This window comes from Morone saxatilis, unplaced genomic scaffold (genome assembly GCF_004916995.1).
Source record: "Morone saxatilis isolate NCDOM2014 unplaced genomic scaffold, NCSU_SB_2.0 Contig2, whole genome shotgun sequence".
Taxonomy (NCBI): Eukaryota; Metazoa; Chordata; class Actinopteri; family Moronidae; genus Morone; species Morone saxatilis.
The window spans coordinates 14489772-14501866 of NW_023339762.1; the positions used below are offsets into that span (position 1 = coordinate 14489772).

The 12095-nt window shown below is 42.3% G+C and overlaps 1 protein-coding gene across 1 annotated transcript in view; it reads left to right on the forward strand.

The window, feature by feature from the left end:
- The window catches only part of syt7a (synaptotagmin VIIa), a gene marked incomplete at its 3' end in the record, with an annotated part of 70333 nt that extends 58238 nt beyond the window's left edge, over positions 1-12095 (forward strand). The window contains 6 exon segments of the mRNA XM_035664315.1: positions 5016-5118; positions 7251-7518; positions 8787-8956; positions 9306-9420; positions 10062-10261; positions 11100-12095. Of these exon segments, the coding sequence (XP_035520208.1) occupies positions 5016-5118; positions 7251-7518; positions 8787-8956; positions 9306-9420; positions 10062-10261; positions 11100-11204 (961 nt within the window).

Consider the following 12095-nt stretch of genomic DNA (forward strand, 5'->3'; position numbering starts at 1 on the left):
TGTTGTGGTCACATAGACGTGTAGGGTGGGTTTAACATTTTAAGGTGGTCATCAGCCTTGTTTTCTTGGGTAATAGAAGAAAACTGTTGTTAAAGTGCTTCCAGATGATATAATCTGTATGTAAGTTTGTACATAAACATGTAAATTGATTATATGCTCTGCTAATCTGACACAGTGCTCCTCCTGTGACAGGGGCTTTTCGGGCCAGACTAATCAGCAGAGTCTTCAGGGGCTCTGGTTAAGACTGTCCCCGAGGCTTTGGCTCCCTGTGGCCACCATGCTCATCCACGCATCACAGGGGGAATATTGAGATGCATTCAGTTACGTGCTGAGTGAGAGGGAAAGTAGATAGCACTAAGGCGGAAAAAAAGGAGTCACAAAGAGAGGAGTAGTGGAGTGCATTCATACATCTATCCATCTATATGTCAGGGGAGGATGAGAGAAAATTCAGGGTACAAATTCATCTTCCTTCCACGAGTAGTAGGAGAGAGTACTTATTGTACTCAGCACATCCATGCGTTATTCAGGGCTAAAGGCAGCACTCTAGCCAGCAGGTATGCTGGTACACATGCTCGTCTCATACATACAGATAGATGGATGGTGGTTGGGGAGACAAGCTATTTGGAGCATTAACCTAGGACCCCTGTGTCCTGCCTCAGAACAGGTGGCACATCTGCAGCAGCCTCCACCTCAGAGGCAATCTATGAATTTAATCGGGATTCACAACATTTGGTAGACTTGTGTTTGGAGTTTTAATGGACTTTTAAAATGTTTTGATGATTTCATGTTGCTGAAATTCCCTGGAATGATAGGCTAGTTATTTAATTGAGCTCGGAGAGCTGAATGCTAAATTGCAGAGAGTATTGGGAGGCCATAAAGGGAGGTGAGGCTCGACTGTAGACAGTAAGATCATCTTTGGATTCGTAATTATCGAGTTTGCAATGCTTTACTGGGTCATAGTCAAAAGTGCAATTGCCAGCCACCAAAGTTAAAATTAGTATGTTAAAAAAATATCTGAAATGCAACTTTTAATAACATTTAAATAAGCATAAATCAGTAGAAATATCAACATTTGGCACTCACTCAGTTGCCTTGTGGTTTTCTATTTCCATTCGGAGTTCAGTGAAAGAAGCAGATACACAGAAGGCAGCATTTAGCACCTCCCTTGTTGCTTCTTCCTGAAATGGGATTTCAGTAAATGATGCTATTTTAGACTCATTTCCAGTTCCAACATGCAGGAAGTAATTAGTTAACAGCGAAAGCATCCATATTTATATGTCGCAGCAGAATGTTTGGTCGTAGCCTGAGAAGTGAAGCAGCAGGGATGACTGGCTGACTCTAGTGTGAATGTACATGTGTTTCATGTGGATGATGAGTTACGTAAGCAGCGCCATGCCTCACTGCTGTGGTTTTGACTGTGTATGATCCTGGAAAGTATGCTGTGGCCCCCCGAAGAACGATAGATCTAGTGGGCGGCTTTGAAATTGAGCATAGACATTGAAATACATCACTTCATGGTCTCAGGCGAGTGTGTTTGTTTGAGTGTGACATGTTTGCAGAGGGTGGGGGGGAAAAAAAGAAAAGGGGGCTGGGTTGGGCTTTCTTTCTCGCGTCTCTCTCCAGCCTAGAAGTGGAGTGTCTTTCCCCCCCTCCCCCTCTCTTCGAGCTGCTGGCCCTCGGTCAGGTAACAAAACAGGATAGTATCACAGGACGGTGAAACCCAAGTGGCCCCGCCTGCCTCCATATGTCTGTTTATGTGAATGTGTGTGTCTGCGAGGCTCTCACCCGTACCTGTCATATATCCTATACCTTATCTTCTTTGTTCTCACTGTGTTTGCCTGTTTGCTGCACCCCTCTAAACACACCCTTTTCCCCCGTGCCCTCTCCCACAACCCCCTTGTCACACACACCCCAAACCCCCATATGTATGGTCTGTGTTTCTAGAGCCGTTGCTATGCCAACAGCCCACTTTCTGTGCCTTAGCTGTGGGAGAATCTGATTTGAACTCGAGTCCACTCTGCCTCCCACTGGATACTGTAGACAACTGCAGGTTGTAAAGCATCAATTTCCATATCAAACCCCCAATGGGTCAGATAGAAAAAGCATTGGCACCAAAATGTAGCAGTTGTAGTATTACCATCTGCCGCAAATAATATTGTTTTTTTAGAAATTAAATAAACCAAAATCAATCTTCATTTTTCAATTCACTCTATATTGTATGATCTGGAGGAAGTATCTTATTTTCTGCAACGAATCTGCAGCTCCAGCCGCTTTGTTTAAACAGCCTGGAGGCAGCACTGGAGCAGAGGACCACCTCAGGTGCTGTAGAGCAGGGCTGGTAGAAAGGCCATTCCCCTGGCTGCACTAGCTCTTACCTGAGAATGCACTGAACCCCTGAATGAAGCATGAAGGAGAATGAATAATTGAAGACGTTCACTCCCCCATCGATAGTTGGGAGGTGGAGGAGGAGGGAGGTGCCTTGCTTTACTTCAAACCCTAAGTCTCTCTCCTTGCTTTAGAGCTCTTTTGAGCAGATCCTCAGATCTTGAGTTAGCGTCCTACCCACCCCTTTTCCTCTCCTCTCAAACTCGTTGCCTGCAGTTTAGGAAAGAACTAAATAAACAACCAAGCCCCTGAAAATGCAATTACCTCCCTTGGGAACTAATACGACTAACACCAATTGATGAATATTCCCTTCCCTCGTCGAAATAGTTAACATCCCTCCTTCCCCCCGTCTCGCTCTGTTTCCTTTGCTGGTTAAAGTGATTGTCTGTTTGCTTGTCTTGTTTGCTTGCTTTTTCTGTCTGTCTATTTGTCAGTATATTTTCCCCCGGTTCTGTCCTTGTCTTCTGCAAAAATGTACACATTATTGCATTCAACATCAATTCCCATCCAGATTTGCAGTTTAGAGCGCCCAACAACAAAAAAGTATGACCCATTAAATATACATTCTCTCTGCTGGCCAGACAGACAGACTTTCTATGGGCTCCTTGTTTTCTGCCCGTCCAAGGCATTGCCTTCACTCTCTGAGTGACAACTACTTGCATATATTATATATGCATATGTAGCCAATGCCAGTTTGTGCTTTGGCCCTTGTGTCCCCAGTCCACACTTTTAGAGTGTTGCTTAATGGTTGGAAAATCAGATTAGATTCAAAGTTAATTTATATACTTTATAGTTATTACTTCATTTCTTGCAACGCCCTCTTTTGTAACACTCTAAATGTGCACTTCCTATGTTCTTACTATTTGTCCCTTTTTTGTGTTTTCAATGATATTATCGTTTTGTATGGTATATCTACGCCTTATTTCTCTTTCATACTATATCTCATCTCTCGTTTATTTTGAGCTCTCCACATAAAGAACAATGGTTCTTGCTCTCCTTTTCCTGGTGATCAATTGTATTTATTGTCTTTTTCTTTTCTTCTTTGTGCTCTTTTTCTCCCTTTAGCATGTTCGTCCCTTTGTCTCCTGTTAGAAATATTGTGTGTGCATAGCTCTTTATTTTTTGTCTCTTATTCTTTGATACTTATCAGACTGACCAAACTAAGCCTCTCTTGTGTTTCCAGGCTTTCCTTCCTTCATTCCCTATCTTTTCTTGCAGCTCTGTTTTTCTCTCTAATGTGCTGGTGTTTGTAACAATCTCACTCTCTGTTTGGTTTTGGTTTCCGTAACCTCACTGTTCATGCTATTAATACTTGCTATCTCTTCTTATACAGATAAATAATTTTCAGCTTGCTTTTCTATTCTATTTGAACCTTCTATCTTACCTACAGTCTTTATGATTTCTGTCCAGTGTCTGTGCGTGTCTGCAACTTCAGCATCCTCTCTGCGTCTGCTCATTTCTTTTCTCTTTCTCTGTGTGTTTCTGTTCTTGTTTTTCTTCTGTATTTACTGTTTGTTTATGGCCTAACAGTGTTTCAGTGTTCAGCTGCTCCATGTGCCTTGACCAGTCATCTATGGAGTGCTGTGTGTCCAATGTGTCACATTGCATTGGTCAGGACTTTCGCATTTGGCTCTTTCTTGTTCTATCTTCTTTCTCATTCTTTCTTTACTGTAATCTCATAATACTTATTGTGTTTTAATTTTTTATCTTCTTTTGATTTTTTTTTTCCTTTACACTTTGTGATTCTTCTTGTTTTCATGATGTATGAACATAGAGGTTTTTCTCCCAGAATGCTTTTCCCACTTTAATGTTATGTTTTCAACAATCCTTGTGTGAAGGAATTAAACTTAACATCTATTAACATTTGTACCTAAGTACCAGCTCTGCCATGGGAGATCTCTGCTCTCTCTATTATGTTTTTATTAATATTTTGTGTTGTTGATGCAAATTCTTAATAATTGAGAGATTTAAACACACAAACACTTTACAAAACTGTTCAGCATCTGTCCTGTTAAAACGTCTGGTCGTCTACATGTGGCTATACATGTCTGTCTGTTGTGTATATATAGTAAAGTCATGTTGCTATACATGTCATTATACATGTGTGTCTCGTTAATGTCTTTAGAGGGAATAAGGGTTGATCATGAACTCTAGGGGGATTGGAGATAATGAATTGGTTTCTATGAATTTTAAATTTAGAGGTTCTGTTTTCTTTTTCTGTTTGAAAATGTGTTTGTTTACTTGGTGGTGGAGCTTTCTTGTCAGAGATATGGATGTTTGCCACACTGGACATATGTATAGTCATCTCAGATTCCAAGTTTCATCAAACACAACTCACCATATCAAATGTCCTCAGTTCTAGGGCCCACCGTTAATCTGTGGAATCTTTGGCAGATTTTATTTGGCTTCGCTCATGATAGCTAGAGAAAGCACAATCTACTTTGAAGTGACATCTATCCAAAAGCAAACTTGAAAATTGGTCGTTTCAGATAGGCGGTTTTCAAGTGCCAAGCAGGTGGAGGTTGGACTCCCTGTGTGCTCAGACATTCTCTTTTTCTGGAGAAAAGTTAGCTTCTCAGCACATGTCCTCGCCATTTTCCCTCCGGGTCAACCTGTGTTTTTGCTTACAGGGGTAACAAGCCTGCTAACAGCCCCAAGGGCCAGCCTCCCGATGCTGACGGCCACTCCTCCGTAACCGACCTGGCCAACTCACTCACTGGAGACATGGTGATGGTAAGACCCTTTATCCCACCATCCTTCCATCCTATTCATGAATCTCGATTTATACTATTTTGCTAAATGACACCCCTGCCCGCCCGTATTTCCAATTAAAGGATAAGATAGGTGTTATTCTATATTATTTTATTGTCAGCATATCCCATTAAAAGCCAAAACCCCAACAATTTGATAGCCTGTCTTATAACTTATTCTAAAAAGGTTGTTTTCTAAAACAACTGAGCTCTGTAGATCTTAGCAAATATATTTGGGACTATTTTTGGTTGCACTAGTTGTTCATTATGGCACCAGAATGATGAAGGAACTTGTGAATGTGCTTTTAATAGTTTTTGGAGAGCAATGGAGCTTTATGGAACAGAAGAATAAGCTATATTAGGCTTTGGCAACACAAACAATTGGATCAGTTTGTTGTTAATTTGGGGCTTATCATGGGATTTATTTAGGCTTATTCTTGAAGGCAGATTTTAAAGGGGCAATGTAGTATTGGACTTATGTAAGTGTAGGCCCATTGTGGGACTCAAAAGAGACAGATTTAAAAATGAATGCTCAAAATTGAAGCAAACAAGGCAAAGATATTCAGATTTTTTGTCTTTAGTATGGGCCAAGTTTCAAAAACACTGTTTACTGTCCTATATGGATTGTAAATACACATGTCTTTGCTCCCACTTTATAAAGCAGGCATTGTGTTTTAAAGTTGTCATCTGAAAGTAGTTATTCTCTCAGACTTTAGAAAGCTTTGTCCTGAGCCACAGAAGTCAGTAGTCTTCATAATGAGTAAACTGACCTTGACATGTAAATTCCAGTTTGGTGTGGAAGAACTTGACTAGCCTGCGCAGAGTGCTGAGCTCAACTTCATCTAACACCTTTGGTGATGAATCAGACTACAGACTGTGAGCCCGGTGTTATCAGCCAAAATCAGTGCCCAACGTCATTAATGTTCTTGTGGCTGAATGGGAGCAAATCCCTCCCACCGGGTTCCGAAATAATTTGCAAAGCCAGAAACCAGAAGAGTGACATCAGTGTGATGCCTGTGGTTTTGAATTTAAATGTTCATTGATCACATGTATATGTCCATACTTTTGGCCATGTGCTGCATGAGTTTAATAGTCACCAGGTGGGTCTAGTGTTGCAAAGTCATCCTGCATGCACAGGTTGATTTAAAGCTGCACATGGTAATAAGGGAGCCATAATAGAAAAAAACACACACACTGGCAGTTCAAGCCATCCAAGGTGACTCACACTGTTTGATAAATTAGACTTGGAATATTTCACACTTGCTCTGCCTGTCAGTTCTAAAACCCATATTGACAAATTCTGAGTGAGCAAGTCTTTGTAACTTTGAAACTGAAGCTCTGGCCTGAAGCACAGAAATCAACAGTTTCAGGTAGTGCTCTGCTCTGGCAGAGTGTTTGCATACAAACCAGAGCAACCAGTCCATTCTTTCTCTAAGTGTCATTTGTGGCTCTCTCATAAAGTGATCGAATGAACTGCTAGTCGTCTTTTCTACCCTTTAAAGTCCTTAAACGTGTCATTCCATTCCATTATTGTTATAGAGAGGAAACAAAAAAGGACAGAGACAGAAGGTGGAGCCACGGGGAGAAAATAAGCATCCATAAAGACAAGTGCAGAATGCCAACCTTGAGCTGTGCTTCTGTTCCCTCCACGCTCCTCATTCAACTCTCTCTCTCTCTCTCTCTCTCTCTCTCTCTTTCTCTTTCTCTGCTACTCTTTCTGTTTGTCTCTCACTCTCTCTTTCCCTCTTTGCTGTCTATCAGATAGTGGCCTTTTAGTGCACAGCAGTGATAAAGCAGTCAGAGTGGCTGTGAAAGAGAATGGGTGGTCTAAAGCTCCTCTATCTTCAATCTGAGCACCTCCTGCCTCTTAAGAACATTAGAAAGGAAATAAAACTCTCTCAGTCTTCTTAATGTCAGACCAATCTCTGCCTTTGAGCAGCTGCTTGAGTATGTCGTAATAGAAACGCAGCTCTAAAATCTCCTCCCCTCGCAGCTTCTCTGTGTCACGGTCTGTGTGCATGTGCTTGTGTCAGAGAAAGTGTGTGCCCTTGGACTGAAGTGGCTGCTGTTGCTGCATGGGTTTATATTTATTTGAGTGCATGTGTGGCCCTGCAGTTGTCTCCAGGTTCGGAGGATGATGACGGTGAAGGTCCTATCAGTGAGAAGCTGGGCCGGATCCAGTTCAGCATAGGCTACAGCTTCCAGAACACAACCCTCACCGTCAAAGTGCTCAGGGGTCAGGAGCTACCGGCTAAGGACTTCTCCGGCACCTCCGACCCCTTTGTTAAAATCTACCTGCTGCCCGACAAGAAGCACAAGCTGGAGACCAAGGTCAAGAGGAAGAACCTCAACCCCCACTGGAACGAAACCTTCCTATTTGAGGGTCTGTGTTATTTCCACTCTGCAACTCTTATTGTTGTTATTACATTTTTTCAAGAGGCTCACCAGGTATCTCATTAAAGCCACACTTCTCTATAACATTAAATATTAAAAATATTCTGAATAACAACACTATAAACGAATGTTAAAAAATAGATAGGACCTGGAGTTACTATCTGCAACTACACCGCTAGATGCCACTTAATCCTACACACTTGTTCTTTAACACTGAATACTCTTGATAATATGCTTCAGCAGGACTGTGGGGGTGTAGTTTTTATCAGATTTGACTGACAGTGGCCCCCTAACATAAAAAAAACAACGCAAAGTGTCTTGACATCCCCTTTTTACACTTGAGCCCAGACCACGAACAAAAAAAATACAGACATCTCTCATATTAAATAACTAAACTGTTCAAACTTTAACGAAAACTTTAATCATTTTGTTTTCGTATAAAACCAAATTACTCATCATAAGAAGCTGATTGAAAAAATAGTGCCTATTTTCTCAATCAGCTTTGAGTGCTGGAGGGGGATTGTTTTCATTCTCAGGATACATTTAAATTCTGTTTAAAACAATAGTCAGACATTTTGGGAAGTACACTTATTTGCTTTCTTTAAACCACACTGTGTTAACTGTTTCCCTCTGCTAAGTTAACCAGCCTCTGGCTATAGCTTTACACTATATTTAATGGACAGAATCAATCTTTTAGTCTAACTCTCCACCTCACTAAGGTTTGTACCATTATTCCATTAAGTGTTTATGGCAATGTTAAAGAGCCTTGCGGGAGTTCTGTGAAAATTCAGGTGTAAAATTAGAACATCTTTGCATCGATACAACCTCCAGGTCAATAAACAACAGGTTTTGTAAAAAAAAAACAAGAAAAAGAAAAATCAGCAGCAGCCACACAGACAGCAGTGAAGTGTATGAATTAGTTTCATTATGACCATTGTGTTCGGATGACAGCACAATGGTAAAATAGCCAAAATAATGTTCAAAAGGCTCCGACCCTTTCCAAAATTAGAACAATAGCCAGTGCTCTTGAAAAATAAATGAGATAGGTCTTTGTGACTAGAGTATAATGATCCCTCTCAGTCATTTGAGAGAGTGCTGGCTGGTCCTGCAGTTTTTAAAATGCACTTTGGCCTTTGCCAAATTCATCCGTGTTAGCACAGGGCAGAGTAATCTGCCTTCTCAGTACTGTCAAGAATATGTTTTCCACTCTCTGTAACAGCTCTCCCCTCAGTGTATCTGTTTCTGTCTCTGTTTTAGGCTTCCCTTATGAGAAAGTGAGAGAGCGCACTCTATACCTTCAGGTGTTGGACTACGACCGCTTCAGCAGGAATGACCCCATTGGAGAGGTGTCAATCCCCCTTAACAAGGTGGAACTGGGCCAGATAAAGACCTTCTGGAAGGAGCTCAAGCCCTGCAGTGATGGCAGCGTAAGAGACGGAGGGAGGGCCATCTGGCTGAATGATGACCAATCTAGTGTTTTCACTCAGATGTAGTGATTACTGTTTTATTAAAACAAGTGTAATGCCATTTGTTGACTGCTTTCAGCGTGCAAGCTTGATTGACGTAATATTAGGGAGAGCGACAGGCTCAGCTAAGCCTGTCTGGTCACTGGACCATCTGTGTTTGGCACAAGGGGTTAGAGCAGAAAGGGCAGTGATGTAAGATTACACAACAAGCTAGTGAGGAAACCATAGTTTGATATTCCCTGATGAAACATGATATTACACTGGGTGATTCATACTCCATTGTGTTTGTGTATGTGCGTGTGTTCCTCAGGGGAGACGAGGAGACCTGCTGGTGTCTCTCTGCTATAATCCCACTGCCAACACCATCACTGTGAACATCATCAAAGCGCGCAATCTCAAAGCCATGGATATCGGGGGCACGTCAGGTAAAGAATCCTCCTTGTTTGTTTAGTCTTTTCTCTTTCTAACCCTTGTTCACCTGCCTGAAGCCCCTCTCATTACACTGGAAGCTCTGCTCACGCGCAGCTCCATCTCTGTGTTCAAACATTTACTGACCTACCCGTGCAGAGGACGGCGGCCGTCTGGCTCCTAAGATGGCTCACACTGTAGATAGCTGTGGCAGCAAGGTGACATTACATCAAGCATCTCGCCCTCTCTCTTTCCTGTTCTATCTCTTTCTGTATATCTATGAGGATCTTCAGCCTCCCAGCCAGATCTGTGTCAGCTCAGTCTGGGGTTAGTTTTTCAAGTATCAGTGTCTTTTGTAAAATGACTGCTTCCTGCAGTAGTAGGAGCGATGTCTGTTAGTAATACAGAATATGATAATGCTCCAGAATGGGTAGTACAAATCCCAGGCCCTATTTCCATAAATACTTCCTCATTTGTATGTTTCTAGCTCAGGGGATAGGTTGACCTTGAGCTCAAACTAGGTATCTGCTTCCCTGCTGCCTTCCCTGACTTTAACAATTAGGAGGGTAATTGCAAACCTGACCCTAAAAATCACCTTGCATGGGCATCTTCATCCTTGCTCTCGTGTAAACTGCTGTGTTCTGCGTTCACATTGCAGATCCATATGTGAAGGTGTGGCTGATGCACAAGGACAAGCGTGTAGAGAAGAAAAAGACAGTGACGATGAAGCGCTGTCTGAACCCCATCTTCAACGAGTCCTTCCCCTTCGATGTGCCCGCCCATGTGCTGAGGGAGACCACCATCATCATCACCGTCATGGACAAGGACAGGCTCAGCCGCAACGACGTTATCGGCAAGGTAGGTACTTCTTGTTGTTGCACTAGTTTTAGCCCCTTGAGCTCCTTGTTACATAAATGTGATGACAATTTGACATCATGGGACGACTGAGCACTTTCAGACAGTAAGTGGTCGCCACCGAGGTCAGTCAACTTGCCACGGCAGCTTGCCCTGTGACCATGGCAACCATAAATTCATTACTGAATTATACAAAAAAAAAAATAAATCAGCAGAGAACAAATAAATCAATGAGGAGAAACAGTCTAGGAGCAACATTAGCTTAAAAGTTTAAATATCTGTTCAGGGGCCAATAAACAACATTTATGATATTAGTTAGTAAAACTTATTTTATTTTGTTCTATTAATCTTAAATCATAGTGCTAACCATTTCCTTGTTTGGGGAAATTAACTTACTCGTCCTCTGGCAAGGAGTTAGATAATTAGATTGATACCACTCTCAAGTCTGGCAATTGAATATAAGGCTACAGCCAGCAGACATTTAGCTTAGCTTAGCATAAAGGAGGGAAACAGCTAGCCTGGCTCTGTCCAAAGATAACAAAATCTGCCTACTAACTCCTCTTAAGCTCACTAATTAACACATTATGTCTAGTTTGTTGAACCTTGCAAAAGTGTGAAAACGACAATTCGCCGTTTTACGGGAGGTTACAGTTTCTTGGCTGGGAGCAGTTGCCTGGCAACCAGCAAAGACTCCAAGGAGTTACTGCTCCCAGCCCAGAAATAGGCTTCATTGATTAAGGCTTCAACGGCCAACAGTGTTAGATATTCCATATCCAAAAAAGGGTTATTGATTATTCTACAAGTCTACATTATCATCCCTTCTCCTCCTCCCCTCTCTCAGATCTACCTATCGTGGAAGAGTGGACCAGCGGAGGTGAAGCACTGGAAAGACATGCTCGCTCGGCCGCGTACTAACGTCGCCCAGTGGCACGCTCTAAAGGCCTGATCGCACCGCCCAGCTCCCTCCATGGCCCCTTCCCGTCTCCTATTCCCCCTCTTCCCTCCCCTCCTCTCACTCCCGTCCTTATGCACAAGACTGACTTGCTGCCAGGCTGCGAAACACGGGTACAATTAGCCATCTGCTCTCTTAAACCTTTAAACTCTTCTTTCAAAATCTCTATTCCTCCAAAACTCTCTCTTCTTGTTTTCCCTGCTCTTCATACAGCTGTGTCTTAATTTCTGTCTCCCCACTTGCCAATGGTCCCCCTGTTTCTGACTGTCTGTATGTCTGTCTGTCCTTATGCACTTTGCCTGTGGAGGTCTGATGTTCAGTTTCTTTGTTGACCCCTTGGTTCTGAACTGCACTGCAGCCCCTGACCTATTTAAGGTGCCAGTCCCGTGGGATCACAGAGAATCTTAAGTAACGATCTAGTCTCATATAATCCTATTGTATGACTATTCCAGGTACACAATACTATACAGTATGTGCTGTATGTACATGTACATATTAATATGTTAGGCGTATAGATTGGCAGAACTCCCCCTATACACATGACTAGTATACAGTATGTTATCCATATCCTGTCTGCTGTTTCCCATTTCTCCTGTCTCTTGATTTGTCGCCTTGTCCTTGTCATCCGTCTCAAGTGTATTATATCCTCTCCCCATTTCAGTCCTCCCTTCTTTTACTCAAAAGTGGTTTAATGTTCAGCTGAAGTTGTCGAAAGCAATCAATACTCGGTCTGTGATGAAACCATCTGAACTCAAGATGGAATTGTTGATACTGCTGTCTTTTCTCCCCCCTCCTATTTTCTCTTCTCTATGCTCTTCTTTATCTCCTTTTTCCCTATTGTTCCTTCTTTCTCTTCCTCTGGCACAATATTAGTGACCCCCCCCC